Here is a 26,174-nt window from a genome sequence, read left to right on the forward strand (position 1 = left end):
GCGGGGCCGCAGGGAAAGAGCCGCGGGTGGGGCCGGAAGCGCCGGCTCGCCGAGCTTCAGGAGAAGGAGGAAGCGGAAGTTGCGTCGGGACCGAGTTCCGGAAGGCCTCTCCTTCAGACTCGTGCACCACGCGCGCCTCAATTCTCGAGTCAGGTACTGCGGTTTTCACGGGCGGGAGTGTTTCTGAGCATGTAGAAGTTCGCTAGTAGTGGCAGGAGAAAGACAGGGAGGGAGGGAGGAGCTAGTTTGGGTTCTCCATGAAGAGTGCCGGATGGGAGCGGCCGCCGGGACCACGTAACACTGGCCTTGAAAGGCCTACACTGGCTCCCAGTATGTTTCCGAGCACAATTCAAAGTGTTGGTGCTGACCTTGAAAGCCCTAAATGGCCTCGGTCCAGTATCCCTGAAGGAGCGCCGAGGGCCTTTTGGCGGTTCCCTCACTGCGAGAAGTGAGCTTATAGAGAACCAGGCAGAGGGCCTTCTGGGTAGTGGCACCCGCTGCCCTGTGGAACGCCCTCCCACCAGATGTTAAGGAACAACTATCTGACATTTATAAGACATCTGAAGGCAGCCCTGTTTAGGGAAGTTTTTAATGTTTGATGTTTTATCGTATTTTTAATATTCTGTTGGGAGCCATCCAGAGTGGCTGGGGAAACCCAGCCAGATGGGCGGGGTAGAAATAATAAATTATTATTTTTTAAATTATTATTCTACTCCCTGGGTGACCTTGGCCATGTCCTGTCTTTCACAGATGTGAGGATAACATGCAGTAGGTGGGTGGGGAATCCCATCTGAATGCAATCCTGAGCTTACTAGTGAAAGAGTGGGGGGGGGGGGTTGGACAGAATTGCCAGCTTTTCACATCCTATTTCTGACAGGTTTCTCTGCCTTCCAAAATATATAAAAAATAATAAATCATTAATCCTTTAAAAAATTTCCTATACAGAGTTGCCTTCGGTCATATAGTTGTATAGTTACTTATCTCCTTGGCTTGGAGGTTGCATAACTCCATACATGGGTATAACCAGGATTTGGGGGGGCAGAACCACAGATTTGTATTACGGTGATTTGTATTCATTTTTGCTGTTGGGGGGCAGGGGGACAGCTACGTCCATGATTCCATATCCTCCTAACATTTCTCCAGTAGGGACGTCCTACATTACTCTCCAACATTTCTCAGATGAAAGTAGGGAAATCCTCAGGAAAAGTGGGACATTGCACTGTACTGTATAGTTCCTAGTTTGAAAAAACATGACAACCCTCTAGAAGACTCAGCTACACAGCTGCAAATAAAACATTTTAAATGAGTTGTAAAGTGAAATATACAAATGAGACACTAGATAGCGACAGTGAGCCATGCAAAATTCAATGTCTTTTTCAAAACTTTTGTTTAAAAAGCATTTTGTCCTTTTTTTCTTTTCACGTTGGTAGCCTGAGACCGTTGTGGACGCCATGGCCAAAATCAAAGCCCGTGATTTACGAGGGAAGAAGAAGGAAGAGCTGTTGAAGCAGCTGGATGACCTCAAGGTGGAACTCTCTCAGCTGCGGGTGGCCAAGGTGACCGGTGGAGCAGCCTCCAAACTCTCAAAGATCTGGGTGGTTCGCAAATCCATTGCCAGAGTGCTGACCGTCATTAACCAGACCCAGAAGGAAAACCTCAGGAAGTTCTACAAAGGCAAGAAATACAAGCCTCTCGACTTGCGGCCTAAGAAGACACGTGCCATGCGGCGCAGGCTAAACAAGCATGAAGAGGGTATGAAGACCAAAAAGCAGCAGCGAAAAGAACGCCTGTACCCACCTCGGAAATACGCTGTGAAGGCATGAGCCCGAACTGCAGCATTCTGATCCTCTGACCAGCATTTTCCTATTAAAGGTGTTTTGGCTGTTTAAAAATAAATAAAAAAGCATTTTCACAGTGTTTTTTATGTGTGTTGATTCCACCTATGTTACGTTTTGAATCGTGGTTACAAATTTCATAGTGATAACTTTGTTTTCTCTTTTTTGAAAACTGCTTTAACTTTCCAGGTAGCGTGGCAACGACAGGGAATGGAGGGTTACCGTATTTTTTCCATGTATAAGATGAGGTTTCCCCCCAAATTCTTAAAAGTTTAAAATTGGGGGTAGTCTTATACTCTGAATGTTGCAATTAAATATATAAATAAATTGTTATTAATTTTTATTTATTTATTTATACCCTACCCATCTGGCTGGGTTTCCCCAGCCACTCTGGGCAGCTTCCAACAGGACACTGAAATACAATAACCTATTAAACATTAAAAGCTTCCCTAAACAGGGCTGCCTTCAGATGTCTTCTAAAAGTTTGATAGTTGTTTTTCTCTTTGACATCTGGTGGGAGGGCGTTCCACAGGGTGGGCGCCACTACCGAGAAGGCCCTCCGTCTGGTTCCCTGTAACTTGGCTTCTCACAGGGAGGGAACTGCCAGAAGGCCCTCGGCACTGGACCTCGGTGTCCGGGCAGAACGATGGAGGTGGAAACGCTCCTTCAGGTATGTGCCATACATGCTGCCATACATTGTCTGGCAGTTGCCGCTCCTTGCAGGGGAGGGGCAGGGTTCACTGTGGGGCCTCTGGAGTCTGCCTCCCCCCTTCCCACTCAGCCACCCTACAGCTGGAGGGGAGGCAGCGCATGGGTGAGATGACTTCGATCCTCTCGGCCAACTGGAGTGGTTGACGGATCCAGCGCGGAGCCGGGCAGCTGAGCGTGAGAGAGAGCGTGAACGAGGGCGTGTCCCCGGCGGCCAGAAACTGCAGAAGTCAAATTGATTTTTTTCTGCTCCACACTCAAACATCCAGGGGAGCCAACTGCCTTCTGCCCCTTGGGCGCACGCGGGCTCTGCGTTGCCTTCTCCCCAGCTGTAGGGTGGCTGTGTGGGAGGGGGCAAGCAGACTCTGGAGGCCTCACAGTGCACCACGCCATGCCCCTCCCCTGCAAGGAACTCAGTGATGGCACCCAGGGCAGGCAGAGAGGAGCAGCTGCCATTACACAGCTTGCCTCACTGTTTAATGTCTAAAATATTTATTTCTTAATTTTGGGCTCAAAAAATAGGGGGCATCTTATACATGGAAAAATACGGTAGTCACTTTTCAGTGTTTACTAGTATGCTGTGCATCCACATTGAACTAGTTTGTTTTGATACGATGCATGAACTGTGTGCCCCCTTTTTTTATTATGCCCCTTTCCCTTATGCCTTTTAAAAGGTAAAGGGACCCCTGACCATTAGGTCCAGTTGTGGCAGACTCGGGTTGCGGTGCTCATCTTGCTTTACTGGCCGAGGGAGCCGGCGTACAGCTTCCGGGTCATGTGGCCAGCATGACTAAGCTGCTTCTGGCGAACCAGAGCAGCGCACAGAAACGCCATTTACCTTCCCGCCAGAGCAGTACCTATTTATCTACTTGCATTTTGATGTGCTTTCAAACTGCTAGGTTGGCAGGAGCAGGGACCGAGCAACGGGAGCTCACCCCGTCGTGGGGAGTCGAACCGCTGACCTTCTGACTGGCAAGTCCTAGGCTCTGTGGTTTAACCCACAGCGCCACCTGTGTCCCTCTTATGCCTTTTACAGCAGCACAAAAATTAGGCAGGTGAAACCTTTTCCAACATGCAAACGGGCAAATCCTCACAAGTTCAGTTTCCTTGTCAGGCTCACCCTCAAGGCTCAGATACAGAGCAATACATGCCTTTTCTGCATGTGTTAGAGTAGCTTGAGCAAACGAGCACATTTGAGTTCAGCAGGAGTCGCAGGAACACCACCAAGCATGAGAGAGAGAGAGAGAAAGCACAGAACACAGAGGACTTCTCAGTATGTTGTTTATTGGCTGGTTGGAAGCAATACATGGCCCATTTCACACAGGGGCCACTTGTCATCAGATAACTGTCACTAGTCAGGGGAGATCGAGAAGCACCAGAAACAGAGGTCTACTGCAACCATAGAGTCTCCATGTACCCTGTTTCTTCGTAGGAGTGTGGGAGACAAGGAATTGTCCCGTGGGGTTGATACTACATCATTATTCCTCAAGCTAGACATCAGTGAGGCAAGCCAAGTTGTAAGGGAAGGATGTTCTGGAAAGCCGGTTGTATGTGCGCATGCTGGGAAAGAGCACAAAATAGTGGGGTTTCTGGGGAACCGGCATAAAATAGTGGAGCGGAAAGAGAGGCAGAGAGGAGCTAGTTTGGGCTGTTCATGAAGAGTGCTATTAGCATGGTGGAATTAGCACCATGAATTCTTACCAGGTCTGAGGAGGAATATGGGAAACAGGCAACCTGGCTATCAAAAAGGGGGGGAAATCAGCACCAAAACCCAAAAAGGGGATTCCTGTTTTCAAAGCCTATTATCAAAAGGGGATGATAAGGTAGAGATGCAAGCAAGGCTGAAATGGTTATCAAGCTGCAGAACTCCGTGACGTGACAGCAGCAGCATATAAGTGAATAATACCAAAAAAATTCTTATAATACAGCCCAGTCCTATACCAAATTGGATACATGCCAGACTCCGCATGGGATTGCAGACTTTTAGGTCCAAAAGTCCTTTTGCTGTTGCCTCCAACTGAGAATTTAAAAACCAGAGCATATTTGCAAATGTTCCTTCATTGTCATGACTATTATAAGACTGGATCTAAAACAAAAGGGGGAAAATCCCTGATTGGTGTCCCAAAGCAGGGGTTGTAGGGAGAAAATGGGTGCCACAGCTACTATAAATGAGTACTCTTCTTTATTTTGAACCTTCAGTGACAACTTCAGTCCTGAAATGTCAGATTTCTTGCAATCCAGAATAAATAATGAAACATATTTTGTCAGCTGGATGCTCACAAAACACTAAATGCCTCTGCCATAATTATTTGTACTGAAAGGCAACAAATAGATTCAAGTGCTAGGACCCCTGTAGCAGGATGGACAGCTACAATTGACAGGATGCAACCCAAAAAACTGCTGTGGCCTCGCATTATACTGCCTTAGTGGTTGAGTCTGTCGCATTGCACCCCTCTAACAGTGAAGCCAAAAGTGCCTCTTGAGAAGCCACATTTTTCTGTGTGTATTATTTTCAGAATAGCTGCCCAGACAAATGAATCATAAAAGTATTACTTACAAGGTGGTAAGCATTTTATTCATGTGATAGGGTAACATTAAACTGAAGAGAGAGAAAAGCAGGCAAGCATTTCTCTTCTCATCTCTGGTCCTAGTGCTGTGGGGCTACAGCACTAAGATCAGAGATGTGCTTCTGCCTGCTGATGCAGCATCAACTTTGAGTCATATGACATCAGGTGATTGACAGGTGGGCACCTGTCAAAATGGTCCACAGGGGGTGAGTCAAAATGGTCCACAGGGGGTGAGTCAGTTCTGGATTGGAGGGTATGAAATGTTAAGGGGAGAACGAGAGAAAGAAGGGGGGAAAGATCAGGTGACAGCAAGAGAGCTGAAGTGGAAAGACAGGATGTCAAAGAAATCTGAGTATGTGTGCAGCTGTGAGAAAGCTGGATTTAAGGGAAGAAAAGTTGAGAAGCCACTGTTCTCCAGTAGGAGAACCGTTCAGGTCATTATATATCATGTTTTGATGGGGTTAGTACAGGGACATCTGCATGAAAAAATAGTGTTTTTGGAGGGAGTAAAACAGTCAAAGGTGGATCAGGCTACTTTGTCACCCAAAACAAGAAGGAAAAGAGTGCACATTTTGTCTAATATCTCTCATGCTAAAAATTTGCTCTTTTATTTAAAAGAAAGAAAGAAAGAAAGAAAGAAAGAAAGAAAGAAAGAAAGAAAGAAAGAAAGCTGGGAATCAGAATTATTGTTCGAGGTGGCGGCAATTCCGCTTTGCTCCATTCCCACAGACACCTATGGATTAGCATTACCTAATCAAAACTTATTCATGTCAAGAAATTATGATGGATGGATGTGTGTGTTTTCCCCTCATTTATTAGATATTACAGGCATACCTTGGTTGACGAATGCCTTGCAACTCGAACGTTTTGGCTCCCGAACGCCACAAACCCGGAAGTGAGTGTTCCTGTTTGTGAACGTTCTTTGGAACCCGAATGTCCAATGCGGCTTCCAATTGGCTGCAGGACTTTCCTGCAGCCAATCGGATGCCACGCCTTGGTTTCCAAACATCGAATGGACTTCTGGAACGGCTTCTGTTCAACTTCCAAGGTACAACTAGTTATTTTAACCATGTTAGCTCAGATTGTACTAAAAAGCCATGCCTAGGTGTTTCCCTGTATTCCAAGGACTCTTTGTTCAGCTGCCTTCTTCACGCCTATAAGACTAACCTGTATGCGATACAGATGATGGGGAAGTCCAGCTGTGTTCTTGCCTGATAAGACCAGAACCATCCCTTGTGGAAGTTGCAGAAAGTGCAGGCAGGGGTAAGACAGGGGTTGCACAAGAAGATAAGAAAGGAAGCAGAGGAGAGCAAGACTCTGTGAGAGGCCACCCTAGGGCAGTGTTCCCCAACCTTGGGCCTCCAGCTGTTTTTGGACTACAACTCCCATCATCCTTGACCACTGGTCTTGCTAGCGAGGGATGATGGGAGTTGTAGTCCAAAAACAGCTGGAGGCCCAAGGTTGGGGAACACTGCCCTAGGGGATTGCTACTGTTGCTATGGCCTGCCTAATGCTGTTGGACTACAACTCCCACAATCCTTTGCCCTGCCGGATGGGGCTGAAAAAGTCCAATGCCCGGGGGTGGCAGGAGGACACAAATCAGCCCGTAAGAAGTTGAGCCTTTGAAAAGTTGTCTTTCTCAAGGACCACATTTTGTCTGATTGGAGAAAATTAATTTGATTTAACCCTATGGATTGCCTCTAAAGAAGAGGCAAGGAAATATCGCTTTAAGGCTGTGGGATTTACTTCTGAGTAAACAGTTAGAGGATTGCCTGTTAAGATTGTCACTAGGACCCTTATGATAAACGAAACCCCATAAAAGCCAGGGTGGGGGGAAAGCTTTTTTAAAGAGCCTCCTGCAAAATCTGATTTCTTAAAAAAAAATGTAATTCTGTTTTCTAGCTTGGGTACACATCTGAAGATTTGGGGGACAAAATAATGATAAACAGAATTTGTATAGTGCTTTCAGATGCTCTAAGCATATCACGTGAATTATCTCATTGTAATTCTTGCCTTAGAGGGCTGCTGTAAGAATTGCAATGAGATAATTCACGTGATGTGCTTAGTCAGTAGCATTATCTGCCCATACTGCAGATGGGGAGGGAAAACACTGAGGCTTAGAGAGAACAACTTTGCCTAAGGCTACCTAGCGAGTTCATGGCAGAGGTGGGATTTGAACTGGGGACTGCTCCATTAACATAGCTCACTTTCTTAGCCAATATGCTACACCAGCTCACACTTACATTCTTGATTAAGAAGGTTCTCATTCGTGAGAATCCCTGAAAGTGGCGGTTTTGGTCTCAGTGGCCGGTACGCAGAATCAGTATCAAGGCCAACGGGTGGGCAGTAAACAACGGACTGCGACCAAACTTTTGGTCCTCTTTGGTGTTTCTAGGCTGACTCGACTTGCCAGATGTGAAAAGCTTACCAGCTGCAAAGCCATGAATGGCAGGCACCCCCAAACTCGGCCCTCCAGCTGTTTTGGGACTACAACTCCCATCATCCCTAGCTAACAGGACCAGGCGTCAGGGATGATGGGAAGTGTAGTCCCAAAACATCTGGAGGGCCGAGTTTGGGGGTGCCCGCTCTACAGACTTGATCTCGCAGTCGCCACCAAGGTTAGGCTCTACACACAACTGGCAGATATGTGCCAGCCTAGCCTGGGCTTTCATGGATTAACGCCCGACGCCCTGTAGAAAGGCAACACTCCTCTTCTTTCATGACAACACTGGCTGGAACGGGCAAGGCGAGAGACTGCATGGTTAAGAGAGGTAGGAGGCAGCTGGAAGAGGAAAGCGGGGATGGAGAAACTCCCCGCTCTCCAGCCCGTGTGTGGTTATTGCTGGGGTCGCAACCAGGCTGCCCCCCAGGAAGGCTAGAAGTGCACATTGAAGGAGCAGAGCTGGCTGGGGAAGCCTGGTACAGTGGGGGAAGGCAGTCGGAGGTCAGAGGTATCATTCACCATCATCATAAATAAGGCCAGTGCGGCTTTGTGGGGGGGGGGTCTGCTGCTGGGACTTCTGCACATTAGATAGCTGAGTGCCCGTCTCCACGGCATTGGGGGTGGGGGGAGGGAGGGAGGAGATGCCTGGGGCTCCCCAAATCACTTCTCTATCTCAGCTCTCTGCTCTTTCCTCGATTCAGTCACCACCTGCAGGAGACAAAATGCAAAAAAACGGTAGAAAACAGGTCAGAGCCGAGAGGGAAAGGCAAGACCGTCCGATAGGTATATTGCTGAGCGTGGAATAGGCAATGCTCACCGGATCATAGACAGGGCATTCCACAGTTCCTTGCAAGGAACACACCTGAGTGCTACATTTGGGACAGGGTTCATTTTGTTGTTGTTTAAATCAACAAAAAATGTTTCTAGGCCTCAAGATGGTCAGCTATGGTTTGAGCAGTTGTGAGTTAAAAGCTGGAGGGAGAAGGCTCAGTGGGATTTCTTGGCATTAGCGGGGAGACTTCAGTCTCTTGCATACCACTCTGCCTCTCCCCGTGGCTGATGTAAACAGAAAAAAGGTTATGCTAATATATGTAAATTTGCACTACTTGCATGATTTATACAGCAGGAGGTGTCGACATGCCACTGTACCACTATGGCTGCTCGTTCTTTCTGTGTCGCCACCCCAAATCAATGTTTCTGTCTCCCACTCCAAATCCACAACACATGAGAGAAGGGGTGCCAACTTGAATAAAATATTTGGGGGGGGGGGGTCAGGTAAGCCCCGCCCTACACAATCGATCACATGATGCGGCGTGCACATGCCATTTGAATTAAAATGCCCATCAACTTTGTGGAGGCCTGGCCCCCTCAAATATTTTACTGTGGAGGTCAAGGCCCCTAGGAGTTGGCTCCTGTGCATGAGAAACTGTTTGCATTTCCTGCAGAGTTCATTTTTGCACTGCCTCATCTGCACCTACACTGAAGCTATTGTGCCGCACCCTGCACAGTCATTTGGTGTCGTGTTGTGCCCCCACCACAGTCATTTCAGAACATCAGTCTGTTAGCCGCCATCCATCCTCCAACTGCCTCCAGACACTCACATGAGGCAAACCTTCCCTTCCCCTTTGCTCTAGGCCTAGATGCAGTCCTCTCTATAGAGAATTTCTCCTGCTTAAGACTACACTGAGGTCTGGGTGCTTCTATCCTCCTCCTCAATTTGGGAGAAAGAAAGGTAAACAACTTGCCTCTCCATCCCGGGTCTCGATGGTTTTGATCAGCACTGTCTTCCTAGAGTGGCTCTCCACCGTTGGCTCTGGCTCTGAAACTACAAGGGAGGGGGGCATTCAGAAGAGAGGGCATAGCAGCTTCAATACAATATGCATCTCCCCTTGCACCACCACCACCACCCCAAAAAAAATTACTCCAGGTCAAGCTGGGTGAAATCAGAAGGGATTGGAAGGAGGGGGGAGAGAGGTGTGATTTCTTCCTGCCAGTTCCCAAGGAAAAACAGCAATAAAAGCTAAGCTCAGGTGTCGTCTGTGGTGGGTGAGGAAGATGATGTTAGAATTCCTGCTCCGTGATTGTAGTCATGGGATTGTTGTCTATCACATGATGACGGTGTATGTTTTGACTCCACAGAGTGGGAAGTGACAGAAACAGCATGTTTGTGTTACTGTGTTCCGTGAAGTGGGACTATTGTCCTTTGTTCTTTTTCTTTTTGCTGTCTGATGCTAGAGAGAGAGGGAGCCATGTTGCAGTGCTCCGTGTGTGTTTATATGTAAATAGATTAGCCAAAATGCTGAGTTGATGAGGTCTGTTACGCATGATGCGCAAACTCTGCGGATCCCTAAGTGTGCCAATGTCAGTTGGGATCAGTCGCTGTGATGTTCAGGCTGAAGAAAGCTTTTGAAGCTCCCGAACGATTGACCAGGAGGGAGAGAACATGCCAGCTGGGCATGTGTCTCTACCAGGGTCCTACTCGAGTGTAGGCAGAGCTCCTGACAGATCCAGGGTAGATTCTTGCAATCAGTTGGTGTGCTCCCAGAAATGTCAACCATAAATCCATCTTTGGGTGAGGTGGGGCTCACAGCGGGAAAGGGGTGTAAGTCAGAGCAATAAACATGGTCTCTTCCAAAAGTCCATGTTTGTGTGCAACAGTGTGTGTAAGCAGACATGATGCATTTTTTATGTATTCCAAATATGGAGCTATAATCTTACCTGTCGTTTTGAAGCCGAAGGAAGCCATGGACTGAACCGGCACTGCAATCCTGCAGGGAACAAGCCACAGTGAGCTCTACAGTGAAGTCCCCCAGGAAGGACTTGGCTGGTTCAGAGAGATGCTGAAAACGCCTCTTGGAAACATTAAGATAAATTCAACAGTGTAAATGGGTTTCGTTGGATGTAATACAGTGGTACCTTGATTCTTGAACATAATCTGTTCCAGAAGCCCATTCGACTCCCAAAACATTCAAAAGCAAAAGCACAGTTTCCAATTGGTGCAGGCACCCCAGAAACAATAGCCGACAGCCACATTGGATGTTCGGCTTCCAAAAAACGTTCGAAAACCAGAAAATTTACTGTACTTCCGGGTTTTCGGCGTTCAGGAGTGAATTCTTCATCAACTAAGCCATTCGAGAACCAAGGTTCCATTGTAATGGAATACTGAATGGTTTAGTTTATGTAAAATATGCAGGAATTCATGGTATGCAGAATGAGCCATGGAAAGAGAAAAAAGGGAAGTCACAGATATTTTAAGGTTGTTTAAATGAATATTCTAAAGCAGGCTTCCTCAACCTCGGCCCTCCAGATGTTTTGAGACTACGTTCCCATCATCCCTGATCACTTGTCCTGCTAGCTAGGGATCATGGGAGTTGTAGGCCAAAAACATCTGGAGGGCCAAGATTGAGGAAGCCCGTTCTAAAATGTAAAACAGAAAATTTAATGAAAATTAAAATTAAAATAAAACGTCTCTCTGGGGCATAATATGTGGTCCCTTCTTCCCGATCAGGAATTGATGTTTGTACCAGCTTTGTTTTTGAGAAATCCTTGGCATGCATGGAAGTTTGTGCACTATTAAATGATATCCTGTGGTGTGGGAACTAACAGATGGACAACAAAAAGGGAATCTGCAAACACTTATGGCAGCAGAGAGGCTTATACTGCAAGGCTGGAAGGACAAATACTCACCCACTCCTGCAATCCACTACTACTCAGTGGCCTGAAGATCTCACTGCCCTTTCTACATTTAAAACGCATGGCTTAAAATACAGGTGTCTCCCCACTTGCGCGAGTGGGGAATTACCGTATTTTTCGCTCCATAAGTCGCACCTGACCATAAGGCGCACATACTTTTTGGGGGGAGAAGTCAAGAAAAAAAAATATGCGTCTCTTGGGGGATTTTGCGGGAGGTGGGGGAAGTGAGAGAGCCTCACTCTGTCCCTTCCCCCACCTCCCGCACAAAGATAGCCAGGGATAGCCGCACAAAGCCTCTCCAGGGCAGCGAGATCAAGGCTCCCCACTGCCCTGTGGAGGTTTCGCGGGCTACCCCAGAGCTGCTCAGGAGGTTGTCAGGGCTGGCGGGGGAAGCCCGGTCCCCCTCCCAGCCCCAGGAACCACACATTCGCTCCATAAGACGCACAGATATTTCTCCTTAGATTTTAAGAGGGGGGAAAGTGCGTCTTATGGAGCGAAAAATACGGTGCCCTGTTCGCCTCTGTCTCGCCCCATTCTGCCCCTGTTCCACCCCATTCAGGCATCGAAAATTGTGTGCATCTCGAGATGGCAAAACTGACTGGAAAACTCAGAAATCAAGAGGACTTTATAAAAGAACGGGGGAAACATATAAGTTATTTAAGAGACCACTGTAAGCAGATGGAAACATTGGCAGGATTTTGATCGCACTTGTAGTGTAATGATTGCCATGGACAATATGGTTTGATAAAAAAAAATTGGAGTATGGAAAAATATGCAGTACTGTTTAAAATGGGACTCCATGGAGGGGAAGGGGAGGAAGTCCTGAGATTCATCGGAATCGTCACATATGGATATGTTTTTTGTTCTTGGCGTATAACTTTGTACTTGTAAACCAAATAAAAATGGTATCAAAAAAGAAGAAAGAAAATGGTGCACATCTCAGTAGGAGCATGTGTGATGATTGGGGAGTTGCCCTCATATGGTATGTTTATTTAAATCTTGACATTTAAATTAGAAATCATGTGATGTTCCTGTTGTTAATGACAGCTGGTGGTGTTTTTTCTCTCTCTTTCCTTCTGCCATATTTACAAAAATAAAACTTAAAGACCTTGAGAAACCAAAACCAACGAGCTCCTTTAAAATCGCTCTCCTCCTCTGATCCTGCAAAGGCAGAGATGGACCCACCGTGAGATGGGTCGAACCATGCACAGAGCTATAGGGGAGTCCTCACCTGCTCTCCTCCCCCTCCAGCAGCTTGCGGTAGGTGGCAATCTCGATGTCGAGGGCCATCTTGACGTTCAGCAGATCCTGGTACTCCCGCAAGTGCCGTGCCATCTCTTCCTTCATGTGCTGGATCTCCTGCTCTAGCCGTGCCACCGTGTCCTGGTACGAGCCCATCTCCACCCCGTATTGGTCCTCCAAGTCTCTCATCTGCCTCAGCAAAGCTTCGTTCTGGGGAGGAAAATAGAAGCAGAGCTTACATGGGGGATGCTGGGAAGCAGGTCTCAGAGACACCTTACCCAGAAGCCACACCGACTGTGATGGCCTGGGAATCCGATTCAGAGGCTGAACCGGAGGAATCCCAGCCTGCACAGGAGTCCCCGCCTCCAGGGCCGGCAGAGCTGGGGTAGGGCCTTGATTCTGAAGCGTCTGCACCTGTGCCGGATCCTCAGGAGCAGGCACCAGGTGAATCCACTCTGGCTCCAGAGGTGGCTGAGGACTCAGTGCCTACAGGTGAGTCTCCCCCTGGGTCCAGTAACCCTTCAGCCTCTCCTGAACTGCAGAGGCTCAGGGCAGAGAGGTGAAGGGAACTGGGTTCTCTCAGGAGGAGTGCTTGCCTTAAGGCCAGGAGAGGCGGGTCTCCTGGGGGCCGGGACCGCCCTTGGCCTCAGAGAAGATAAAGGCCAGTCAGCCTGGTCCCAGGTTGTGGGAGCAACGTATTGAAGAGCTGTTTCGGCCAGCGTCCAGTCCTGTTCCCCCAGAGTTCCTGTCCTTGCCCGGCTTCCTGCTGTGGACCCCTCTTTGCCCGTGGAGGGCTGTCTGCCAACCCTCAACTCAGGTCCTGGACCTCGCCCCACGGTAACCTTCCCCCTGGACCAGCACACCGACTCCCAAATCCTGCTCCTAATTCTCAACCCAGTGAGAACAGGCAAGGCTGTGGACTTGGAGCTTCCCAGGCCTTGGTAAGTGCTGAAAATGGTTGTCCTCTTTTTTCTCAGCTGCGAAAATGGACACAGTCACAGAATCTGGAGCATAGGCATCCCACAATCATCATCATCATTATTATTATTATTCACAGTCACACCTTGGTTTTCGAAAAGCTTCGTTCACGAAGAACTCGGAACTCGAATGTTGCAAACCCAGAAGTAGGTGTTCCAGTTTGCGAACTTTGCCTCAGAAGCCGAATGTCCGACGTGTCGCTGTTTTGGCTTCGGGGACAGCAGGCTTCGGGGACAGCAGGGAACTCCCGCCGGGCTCCGCAGACTTGCGGAGAGCTGCCCGAAGCCCAGGGTGCACAGCGCCGCACTCACCAGGCTTTGGGCTGCAGGCAGCTATCCGCAAGCCTGCGGATAGCTTCCTATAGCCTGGAACGCGAGAGGGGTCGGTGCGCACAGACCCCTCTCACTCTGCAAGCTTCAGCAAAAGCCTGCATTCGCCCCATAGGACGCACACACATTTCCCCTTCATTTTTGGAGGGGAAAAGGTGCGTCCTATAGAGCGAAAAATACGGTAATCAGAATAAAAACAACAACCCAATAGCACACACACAAACCCCAGAAAAGAGCCACATTTTAAAAGGGTATAGGATGTATACATACACAATCACAATCACACTGCAAAATGTGGCACTGGGCAGAGAGAAGTCAGAAGTTCCAATGACCTCTGTGCTCAATTACACAGCATATATCCTTTTTCAACCTTTATGGCTTTGAAGCTAAACTTGAAAATATATGATGGGAATGATATCTAGTGAAATCCCTGGTGAACTCACAAAGGCCAGAAGAGGACACCAATGGCATCATTCGCTCAGGTTGCAGCCTTGAATCCTCACCCAAGAATACAAAACATTTTGCAAAGATGGGAGGTTGCTCAGCTGCTGCCTCCCAGGACAGGAAGGGCATCCTACTGACCGTTCCTTTGAGTCCATCCACTTCACAGGTGAGGCTCTGGATCTGGCGCCGGGATTCGTTCATCTCCTGCTTGGCCTGGCGAAGCGCTTCGTGGTTCCGGTTGGCTGCATCTGACAGGTCAGCAAACTGCAAGCGGTTGGGGGAGTCAGTGGAGAGAAGGGAAAGACCCACCCCCAAGACCATCTCCTAGTCTATCTCCTAGTCTATCAGGGGGTCTGGAATCCAAGCCATATGAGGAGCGGTTGAAGGAGATGGATATCTTTAGCCTGGAAAAGAGGAGACTGAGAGGAGATAGGATAGCCATCTTCAAATATCTGAAGGGCTGTCACATGGGAGAGGAAACAAGTTTGTTGTCTCTTGCTCTGGAGGGCAGGATTCCAACCAATGACTTCAAGTTACAGTCAAACCTCAGTTTTGGAACGTCTCGGCTGCCAAACATTTCAGAAGCCAAACACCGAAAACCCGGAATGCTTCCATTTTTTAACATGCCTCAGAAGTCAAAAAGCTTCCGAAGCGTGTTTTTCAATTTTCCTCACTGAACTTGCTGATAAGCCCTTTGGTCCTTGGTTTTCGAACATTTCAGAAGTCGAACAGACTTCCAGAATGGATTACATTCGAAAACCGAGGTTCCACTGTACAAGAAAATAGATTCCAACTAAACATAACGGAAAACTTTCTGACAGTAAGAGCAGTTCGACAAAGGAACGGTCTCCCTCGGGAAGTTGTGGACTCTCCTTCCTTGGAGGTTTCTAAGCAGAGGTTGGGTGGCCATCTGTCATGGATGCTTTAGCTGAGATTCCTGCATTGCAAAGGGTTGGCCATGCTGACCCCTGGGGTCCCTTCCAACCAGTTCTATGGTTCTATAATTCCTAGCAATAACAAACTGTTTGTGTGCGTGTGTTTTGAAATGGCACTGTAGTCATAGCCGGCCGTCCCAGACTGTACTCCAAGGAAAGGGGAGCCTGTGGAGTCTCCAGATGTTACTGGACTCTAGCTCCCACCCTTCCCAGCCAGGATAGGCTCTCCATCAATATGTAGCCCACCCTCCTGCCTGCCAAGGCTTCAGGGAATCCTACCCATCCCACGGTGGGATGCCAAGAAGCAGAAAAAAATGAGTTCTTGGTAAAGGTAAAGGGACCCCTGACCATTAGGTCCAGTCATCACTGACTCTGGGATTCTGGCGCTCATCTCACTTTACTGGCTGAGGGAGTCGGCATACAGGTCATGTGGCCAGCATGACTAAGCTGCTTCTGGCGAACCAGAGCAGCGCATGGAAATGCCATTTACCTTCCCGCTGGGGTGGTACCTATTTATCTACTTGCATTTTGACGTGCTTTTGAACTGCTAGGTTGGCAGGAGCTGGGACAGAAGAATGAGAGCTCACCCCGTCGCAGGGATTCGAACCACCAACCTTCTGATCCGCAAGTCCTAGGCTCTGTGGTTTAACCCACAGCGCCACCAGCATCCCCAATGAGTTCTTACCGAGTACTTTATTTAATATTCACAGAGAGAAACGAAGGAATGCAATCTCTCTTAGATAATGGTGTTGCTCCAAGTAAAGTCCCACCCCCTCAGTCCCTCCTATTCTACGTCACCCCTGGCTGATCTGTGCTTTCTGCCTCTGAGCTTTCTGTTCTGCTACTCTCGCAGCACACCTGGTCCTGGGAGAGGGGGGGTCACGAATGCTTTCAAGAGACACTGATTCTGTCAGCTGTCACACCCTCGGAGCTGCTTCTTCCTACTGTTCCTCTCCCAATATTTCCCAGCTTCTCCCCTCTGCAGCCTCTGAACTATGCCCTTCTGCAAACCGCGGTTCTAAATCTATACTGTCCTCCTCTTCCTGGGAAGCTAAAGAGAGGGGATGGCGGCTCCCAACATTCCTCCCCAGTCCAGCCCCTGACACCACCCTTGTAGCTGCACCCAGTTTAGGTACCTTGGATTTGTACCACTCCTCAGCCTCCTGCAGGTTCTTGACCGCGATGCTCTCATACTGGGTGCGGATGTCCCGCAGGGCGGCTGTCAGGTCCGGCTTGGCCTGCTCCACCTCCACTTGCACCTGCTGCTGGCTGTGCATGCTCACCTGCATGTCGTTCAGCTCCTGCACACGCCGAGACATCGATGGGGACAAAGATGCAAAGATGCAAAAGAACACAGACACGACAAATCACACACAGAGATTGTAAGAGGAGATACTACAAAAAGAGAGAGCACAAATGCAGAGGAGCACAGCCACAAGGAGATGCAGGCCCATTATACATAGACTCCCTAACGTGAGACTACGTGGCAGAGAAAGTATGCTTCTCGGTTTCTGTCTCATTTATATACCACTTTTGGCCCCCCGAGCCCCCAAAGCGATGAACAGCATTAATACATGTCATGAAAGAAATATAAAGCGGAAATGCGATATGTACGCTAGACTGAGCAAAACAATTTTTAAAAAATAGGACAGAAATTTGGTCAAGAATAGCAGTTAGGCAACAGGATCTGGCTATTAATCTATAGGTGTGGCACATCAGAGGCGGGAGAAATCTGCCATTCGATTTTGCTTCTTTTCTTTTCTTTTTTGCATAAGGAAAAGGACTAATCAGAACTACCTTGTTTTCTTCTTACACTGCCTGTAAGATGTTAGGCAGTCCTAAGCTTTCCCCCAAATCATTGGGGGAGTTCAGGGGTAAGAGGGGATGCTGAGAATGGCTGGAGAAAAACAATTTATTCTCTCTGTGTCTCTGTGTCTGTCTGTCTGTCAGTCAGTCAGTCAGTCTCTCTCCCTACCTACCTACCTCTCTCTCTCTCTCTCTCTCTCTCTCTCTCTCTCTCTGTCTCTCTGTCTCTGTCTTTCTTTCTCTCTGTCTCACTGAGGGTTACCAAACTTTGGCACTGTTTTATTCCAGCTGCTGGAATAGCTTCATGTGTGTTTGCATGAAGATTTGGGGAGAAAGCGTGCTTGTATGTGGCAGAATACTGGAGGGAAAAAACAGATGAGGAGGTCACTTACTGGCATAGAGGAAATGCGTGGACTGACTTGATTCAAACAGGAATTTATTTGGGCAATGAGCTTGTGGAAAACTGATTTGGGGTAATGTTCCTGTTATAATATATATGTTATGGTATTCTTATGTTATGGTATCTGTGCGTGGAATAAAATACTTTGAAGTTGGTGAATACGCTATGTGCATACCCTATACCATGCCCCACAGCACGGGGGGGGGGGGCATCAGTTTTGTCTTGTTTTTCTTCCACTTTTTATTTTATTGGCTTGTTAACAAAAAAAAAGTGAAAACATAACAAAAAGAAAGAAAACAAAAGAATCCAAAATTTAAAGCATAAAGTATCACAGTCTTGAATGATAGATGGACACATTAGTACAAAATTCCCGTATACAGCACAGTTACACAGTTACAGAGTGGGGCCATGGGTGCAACTGTATCACTGTTATTCACTGCTAGACAAAGAAGAAGAAGAAGCAAGTGACTATCTGCTGCATGCAAGGGTTTCTCAGCTGCATCAGTCCTGCAAATCTACATACCTGAAGGAGCGTCTCCACCCCCATCGTTCAGCCTGGATGCTGAGGTCCAGCTCTGAGGGCCTTCTGGCGGTTCCCTCACTGCAAGACGTGAGGTGACAGGGAACCAGGCAGAGGGCCTTCTCAGTAGTGGCGCCCGCCCTGTGGAACGCCCTCCCATCAGATGTCAAGGAAATAAACAACTATCAGACTTTTAGAAGACATCTGAAGGCAGCCCTGTTTAGGGAAGCTTTTAATGTTTGATGTTTTATCGTGTTTTTAATATTCTGTTGGGAGCGGCCCAGAGTGGCTGGGGAAACCCTGCCAGATGGGCGGGGTATAAGTAATAAATTATTATTATTATTATTATTATTATTATTATTATTATTATTCATAACTCTGGTTACAAGCTATCCTGCTCATGCACCCAAGGGTGGGGCTGGGGATGCAACTGCACTTCTGCTGTTTACCACCAGATGGAGCACAAGCAAAATGGCTTCTGCAAGAACCTCGGAACATCAGAAATGTTAAAGGACTCTAAATGGGATCCCCATGAAGCCCGTGCACAAAATCTTCCCCTACCCCATGCCCACTTCTGCTGCTTCTCCTGCAGCCCCTTACCTATCTCCCAAGGCTGCCACCATCCTCAGGAGCAAACCATGAGTTTGGGATAAAACGTAATTCCTGTTGCGAGGCATGTACAGATAAGGTTTGAGCCCAGTCTTCTGCCCTCAGTGGAAGCAGCAGCTGCTGCCGTCAATACAAATGGCACACCTGTCCAGTTGTATAGGGTTCAGCTGCTCTCTCAAATGCCTCTATGTAAGCCAGTCAATGAACTAGTTGCAGTAAGGTTGAAGCTTACTGGGAAATGATATATAATGAATCGAAAAGGATGTTTAAATTAACATTTGTAAAAAAACCCAGAAGCTTTTCTCTTGGGAATTATAGGGATAGAACTACCTAAATTGTATAGAAATTTATTTATGTATGCGACTACAGCGGCAAGAATGTTACTTGCCCAAAAGTGGAAAGAAGCAGAAGTCCCAGCAAAGGAAGAATGGATGCAAAAACTTATGGAATATGCAGAAATGGCAAAACTCACCAGAAGAATAAGAAATCAAGATAACAAACTTTTCATAAAAGAATGGAAATGGTTTATTGAATATTTACAAATAAATTGTAAACAGATAAAAATATTAGCGGGATTAATGTCATAACCTGCAGTTTTATAAGAGTATTTATCTATAGTAGATAAAGAAATGAGTAAGTTAAATGAATTTGGAGATGCATAAGATAGAAAAAAATGAATTCAAGGAATCGCAGAAAGAGGGGAAGTCAAATTTTGAAATGTCAAATTGATTGGAAAACTGTTGAAATGTATAAATTTGAAAATATAAATAAAAAACTAAAAGAGAGAGAGAGAAAAAAGGAAGTTTCAAATCTGCCCTCCACTCAAAGGCCACCCCCGTTATTTCCCATACCTCTTCATGTAGTTTCTTGAGGAATTCAATTTCATCCATGAGGGATTCGATCTTGCGTTCCAGCTCCAGGCGTGAGAGGGTGGCATCATCCACATCCTACCAAACCAGGGAGGAGAAACGAGCCACGATCAGAACGGCAGCAAGCCCCTTTCCATTTTAACGTAAAATACATATGGGTCAGAGAAGGATCGGGGAAACAAGCTAATCCCAGCCTCATCCACCAGGCTGCGATGGTGGGCTGAGGGGGAGAGAACAGGGTGCCTCAGTTCAGCACCACGGACAGCAGCCACAGCTGCCCATAGCTGCTTTCAAGAACTTGGCTTGAGCCTTTACTGTTCAAGGACCCTTCACCCATGTACGAGTGCAGGAGCTAATACGTGCGGCAGTTTGCAAACAGCAGAGTGTGCTGGGACCCTACAGTTACTCATGGGTAAGTGGGCCAGCTGCCCCGCCTATAACTTCGCTTACCTTGCGGAACAAAACCAGGTTCCCTTCAGCATCTTCGCGCTTGTGCATCTCCTCATCCAGCCTGTAGAGGACAAAGAACAGCCAAGAGCTAATAATAGGGCTAACTTCATAGTTTGTCATCTTCCCCCGGGTGACACACTCCCCACTTTGGTCACACTTCTGCTCTGCTGCATAAACTCCCGGCGTCCTTTTCCTTATTCCAGAAGCAGTCTATTTTTTATTCCTCCCTACACTCTGGACAGCATCTTAAAAAGCAGAGACATCACCTTGCCAACAAAGGTCCGTATAGTTAAATCTATGGTTTTCCCAGTAGTGATGTATAGAAGTGAGGGCTGGACCATAAAGAAGGCTGATTGCCGACAACTGATGCTTTTGAATTATGGTGCTGGAGGAGACTCTTGAGAGTCCCATGGACTGCAAGAAGATCAGACCTCTCCATTCTGAAGGAAATCAGCCCTGAGTGCTCACTGGAAGGACAGATCCTGAAGCTGAGGCTCCAATACTTTGGCCACCTCATGAGAAGAGAAGACTCCCTGGAAAAGACCCTGATGTTAGGAAAGATGGAGGGCACAAGGAGAAGGGGACCACAGAGGATGAGATGGTTGGACAGTGTTCTCGAAGCTACCAGCATGAGTTTGACCAAACTGTGGGAGGCAGTGGAAGACAGGAGTGCCTGGCGTGCTCTGGTCCATGGGGTCACAAAGAGTCAGACACGACTAAACGACTAAACAACACGCTCTGGACTCTGCTTTCATGGGCAAAGCAGCATGCAAGAGCCAGTCAAATGAGCTGCACCTAGAAGTTCCTGCCTCTACCCCCCCCCCTTACTGCCAGCTGCCACACCCCTACATCACAAGAACACAACGCCAAACAGACTTCTCCAGCCCCCTGACATTGGTTAACCCTGTGCTGGTAATACCCACAGGGCTTACCTAAAGCAGATAGCCAGTGCAGGGGAAGCAGGGAAAAGTCACTGAGAAGTATCAGGAATAGGGAACATTCAGTTAGAGGTGGAGATGGAGATCAAGTGAAATTGAGACCGTTCCAGAAATGCTTTGCATTGGCATCAGAAGCTTTTGGCCATTCCATGTTTATTCAAGTTGCATTCTCTATTCTCCTCCTTGGCAAGGGATGGTTTTCCAAGACACAGACGGATGCTGTCATTTGGCCACACCCTTCCCCAGTGATGTCTTCTCCACTCCACCCTGCAACACCAATGCCACCATCTCCCATAGTCCCTGAGCTGATGCAGAAGACAGATGGCACTATTAGAGCAAGGGAGACTGGAGAACATGGCAAGTCCCACGTCACTCTGCATGGCTGAAGGGGACCACGCCCCACCTCTCCCCCAGGCTTCAGCTCCTTGCGCACGCCTTATCCACCCCCTTCTCTTCTTCCCAAATAGCCCACCCCACCCTGCCCCATCTGCCACAGCGTGAGCGATGCCAGGATGCAGAAATTCAAACCCCACCCCACGGCGCCATGGGGAATGCAGTCTGGAGGCTGTGGCTTTGCTTGCTTTTGCTTTCCAGCACAGCGATGTGTGCATGGAAGCTGCAATGCCCTGCAAGGAACCCCTCTCGTGTGTGCAGCGTGGGGCCCCATGCGCGCCACATGCCCCTTTTAAGGAGGCTGCTGCTACCCCACCCACACTGGCTACCCACCTCACGCAATTCCTTGCCAGCTCACAGGGATTCCCCCTGTCAGTGGCGTAGCGTGGGGGGTGCAGGGGGGCCGGGCGCAACATCTGGGGGTTAGGGTTAGGGGGCGCAAATCCATGGGTTAGGGGGCGCAAATTACTTGCCTTGCCCCGCGTGCTGACAACCCACGCTACGCCACTGCCCCCTGTCCTCATCATACTGCCCCTGGAATAGAGAGCTCTCTGGCTAAGGGCGTTATTGCTGTGGCGGAAGCTCTCTCGCCACACCCCACTGCTCTACCAAGTTCCAGAAACAGCCATCTTCTTGCACCCTCCCCACATCCAGACATCTCATGGATGACACAAAGCAGCAGAAGTTCATCTCCTCCCTGCCACTCTCCACCATCGCCTTCCTGTTTCCAGGACCCACGGTCCCACAATGCATGTAGCTCTTCTTCTCTCCTGCACCCCTTGCTTTATTGCCCTTTGTCAATAATAATAATAATAATAATAATAATAATAATTTATCTATACCCCACCCATCTGGCTGGGTTTCTCCAGCCACTCTGGGCAGCTCCCAACAGAATATTAAAAACACGCTAAAACATCAAACTTTAAAAACTTCCCTGAACAGGGTTGCCTTCAGATGTCTTCTAAAAGTCAGGTAGTTGTTTATTTCCTTAACATCTGATGGGAGGGCGTTCTACAGGGCGGGTGCCACCACTGAGAAGGCCCTCTGCCTGGTTCCCTGTAACCTCACTTCTCACAGTGAGGGAAACGCCAGAAGGCCCTCAGAGCATCCAGGCTGAACGATGGGGGTGGAGACGCTCCTTCAGGTAAACTGGGACAAGATCAGCACCAATTGTGCTAGGAAACGTACTGGGAGCCAATGTAGGTCTTTCAGGACTGATATTATATGGTCTCAGTGGCCACTCCCAGTCACCAGTCTAGCTGCCGCATCCTCCTGCCACGTTGGACTCATCCCATTAGTGGAGAATTATTCCCCACCACACCCTTCCCACCCCACTGACACATCTCAAGGACCAGTCTTACTTATTTGCTGTCCTAGAATCCCTACATCTCCCAAGACATCTTTTTTATTGTGGCTGTTTGTTTGTTTTTTTAATCTATCCCTCCACACAGTTCTGGATGGAACAGTTTCCAATCAACCATCTTTCCACAATCTCCATCGGGAGGCGGAACCAAAACGAAGAGATTCTAGCAAACCTTTCCACTGTGCAGAATTCCTGGCTTGCAACTCTTCCTTCTGCAAGTCATCAAAGTTCAAATTCAATGCCTCCGAGTCTCCCAGACCTACACCGTCAGTGCAGCAAAATCCTAACACACTTACTCAAAAGCAAGTCCCAGGATGTCCAGTTCCCAGTGCGCATAGGATTCCATGCACAAGCCTAAACATGTATTTTCAGAAGGAAGTCCTATTGAATTCAGCAGGGCTTACTTGCAGGCAAGTGGGGTTATGATTGCATCCTTAATTGTTGTCTTGTCCCAGACTCTTATGCAGCAGTGGGTATACAGCCCAGGAACACTGGATCCCAGGTTTACCGGGGTGCAACTTTAATCCCTCTTTTAGGATTGAGAATAAGTTCCCAGAACAATCCATCACATTCCCCCATCACTGCCTGAGGCTAATGAAATGAAATGAAATGAAATGAAATATTAAATTAAATAAGAAAAGCTGTCTGATTGCAGGGCAGTGATTCATCATTTGTAATGCATGCAGTTGGAATGTAATGAATGGATTAGAGAAAGAATTGTATAGATTTAGTTGGTTCCCATTTGTTTATCAATCATATTAGGAACCTAGGAAGCTGGCCATTGGTCCATCTAGTGCAGTATTGCCTGCACCAACAAGAAGAGACCCTACAGGGTCTCAGACCCTTGGTCCTACCTGGAGATGCAGGAGAATGAACCTGGGACCTTCTACATTCAAAGCAACTGCTCTACAGCTGATGCACTGTGCTTCCCCACAAGGTGTTATATAATGCCGTTTCCCATTTTTGCTGCTTTGCTTTTGAGCTGGAAACTAAGGAAGAAATGTTTGGATCCCAGAAAGGCCCACTGCTACACAGTCATGCCACCCCTCAGGACTTTGGGGTGCAGAAGGACACTTACAGAATGAGCAGGAGTGTCCCCCAAATGCAACAGAGCTGGCATGCCACATTTTGAAGCAAATTAAGTATAATGTGTATTCCCACCCCAAGAGCCCCCTATGGCTGGGCAGTTAAGTCCACAGTCTAAAACCATCACTTTCAGAACCTTCCTTACTTAACCCACATATCCACTAGGCTGCATCGATGGACTCTGCTGCGTTGGAAGCAGGACAGGGGTGGCTATTATTTCAGGCCAAGTCCCTAACTCTGCCCTTTCTTCAAGAGGACCTGGAATCGTGCCTCTCTGGCGCTGCCACCAATTAAATGCCTTGCTATCTTCGGAGGGAGAAGTGCCATCAGAGTGCGACCCTACCTCGGAAACCCTCTTCCCTATTCCCAAGCAGAGAGAGTTCGCAGAGATTTCTGAATATTCAGGGAGTGGGAAAATGGACTCTGCACGAGCTCAGAGGCAACCATCTTCATCTGATCCAAATGATGCGTTTGGGGGTGGGGCTGACTCCAACTGAGCTCTGTCTTGTCTTTCGCTTCATCTTTCTCAGGACCCTCCCACCACCCAAGGAGAACCCAGGAATCCGGGGGGGGGGGGGCGCCTGCCGCGATTAACCCCTCCCGCCCCACCCAAGCAACTTATAAGAGCACACAAGGCTGAAGTTCCGTTTCCCGCACAGGATGTGGCCCGGCTTGCCCCCCCCCCCCCATCTTCCGAGGAGGACCCTGGCGTCCTGGCACGCCCCCACCCCCACCCCCACCCCGGCGCCTCACCTCTGCTTGAGGGCGGCCAGATCCTCGGCCATGTTGTCCCTCTCGACCTGCAGGCGGTCGCGATCCTTGCCCAGCGCGTCCACCTGCCTGCGCAGCTCGCGGAGCTCGTCTTGGAAGAGGTCGGCGGCGCGCGTGGGCTCCTTGGAGCGCGCGTGGCCCAGCTCGGCCAGCAGCGCCGCGTTCTGCGTCTCCAGGTAGCGCACTTTCTCGATGAAGCTGGCGAAGCGGTCGTTGAGCTCCTGCAGCTCCTGCTTCTCGTTGCTCCGCGTGGCCAGGAACTCCTGGTTCAGCGCCTCGGCTACCGAGAAGTCCAGCTTCTCGCCCGCCCCGTAGGAGTAGCGCGGAGCCGGCGCGCTGGAGGAGCGGAAGGTCACCGCGCCACCGGCCCGGTAGGAGCGCATGGATGCCGCCGTCGAGGGCGTGCTCAGCAGCCGCGTGGCCGAAGAGGACGAGGCCAGGCGGGACGAGGAGTACGACAGCGGGGACAGCAGGGGCGGCGGCCCGAAAGTGCGGCGGTACGAGGTGGCGCGGATGGCGCCGGAGTGGTGATGGTGGCTCATGGCGCAGCGGCTGTGCCCGGAGAGAGATGGAGAAGGAGAAGAGGCGTCGTCGAGGCTGGGACGGAGCCGCGAAGTTCTCGACGGGGGAAGAAGGCGCCGCCTTTGGAGATGCCGCTTTATAGGCTCCCAAGTCGCGAACTGGAGGGGGGAGGAGGGCAGCAGCAGCAGGAGGAGGAGGAGGAGGCTCCACCTCTCTTGGATGCGGCCCAGAGCCCCGCATTGCAGCCCCGTCGTCTGGGAAAGGGAACCACCCTGCCCAGGCTGCTCTGCAAAGATGCTCTGGCGGGCAGGAGGGGAGGGTGAGTGGGATCCCAGGCGCCCTGCTCGGTCCACCGCCCTCCATGTCATACGTGCCAACTCCCTGGGTGCACGAGCACCCACAAAATTCCCCGTGGATGGGCCGGGGCACCCACCAATTTCGGTGCCAGGCCCATGCACGCTGCATGGCACCCACGGTCGCGGTGCCAAGCTGGCACGCCTGCTCCAGGTTGTTGGAGAGACAGAGCATCGCACTGCAGCCCCCCCCCCACCTCCTCCCTCCTATGCACGTTTCTGTAGAAATGAAACCCCTCGATTATCCGCAGCGGACCTGACACCCAGGGCCTTGCAGAGCCAGGCAGAGGCCCTGGACCAGGTAGATAATGTGCCCCCCCCCTTTATAAATAAGTAAGTATATAAATAATTTTCACAAAAGTTATGCTGACAAATAATTTTATTTCAAGGCTTGAACCGTATCTGCATACAAAGATAAAATGGAAAATACAGTGGTACCTCGGATTAAGTACTTAATTCGTTCCGGAGGTCCGTTCTTAACCTGAAACTGTTCTTAACCTGAGGCACCACTTTAGCTAATGGGGCCTCCTGCTGCTGACATGCTGCTGGAGCACGATTTCTGTTCTCATCCTGAAGCAAAGTTCTTAACCTGAAGCACTATTTCTGGGTTAGCAGAGTATGTAACCTGGAGCGTATGTAACCCGAGGTACCGCTGTATAGATATACAATAGTGAATATGCTGACCGAGGCCCCATCTGGGCCTGCTGACACCGGACTGGGACATCAGGGCCAGGCAGGAATGGAGAAGTACATCCTTCGCGGTTTGGGTCTCTCTCCACCCAGGGTGGGGGAAGTGCCTGCGTGGGGGGAGCTAGGGCACAGGGCGGTGGATCACCAATTCTCCCTCTAGATCTGTCGGCAAAAATGGAATGGGTCGCTTAAATATGTCAGGGCCTGGTTCCCAATTAGTTAAATCCTGT

The 26,174-nt window shown here is 49.0% G+C and overlaps 1 protein-coding gene and 1 pseudogene across 2 annotated transcripts; one reads left to right on the forward strand and one right to left on the reverse strand.

Moving 5' to 3' along the window:
* Window positions 1-7: 7 nt before the first annotated feature.
* LOC307210107 (large ribosomal subunit protein uL29 pseudogene) lies at window positions 8-1,917 on the forward strand (annotated as a pseudogene). The gene is made up of 2 exons (XR_013843950.1): window positions 8-153; window positions 1,431-1,917. The product of XR_013843950.1 is annotated as a large ribosomal subunit protein uL29 pseudogene (transcript).
* Window positions 1,918-6,445: 4,528 nt separating this feature from the next.
* Window positions 6,446-25,569, reverse strand: PRPH (peripherin). The gene is made up of 9 exons (XM_079965471.1): window positions 24,362-25,569; window positions 19,829-19,889; window positions 19,361-19,456; window positions 16,311-16,475; window positions 14,378-14,503; window positions 12,478-12,698; window positions 10,272-10,321; window positions 9,299-9,378; window positions 6,446-8,261 (listed from the first exon to the last, which is right to left on the reverse strand). Exons 1-9 carry the CDS (start codon window positions 25,267-25,269, stop codon window positions 8,214-8,216), a joined length of 1,755 nt encoding a protein of 584 aa, XP_079821597.1. The 5' UTR covers window positions 25,270-25,569; the 3' UTR covers window positions 6,446-8,213.
* Window positions 25,570-26,174: the final 605 nt, after the last annotated feature.

This window comes from Podarcis cretensis (assembly GCF_951804945.1).
Source record: "Podarcis cretensis genome assembly, chromosome: 2".
In the NCBI taxonomy this organism is placed as follows: domain Eukaryota; kingdom Metazoa; phylum Chordata; class Lepidosauria; order Squamata; family Lacertidae; genus Podarcis; species Podarcis cretensis.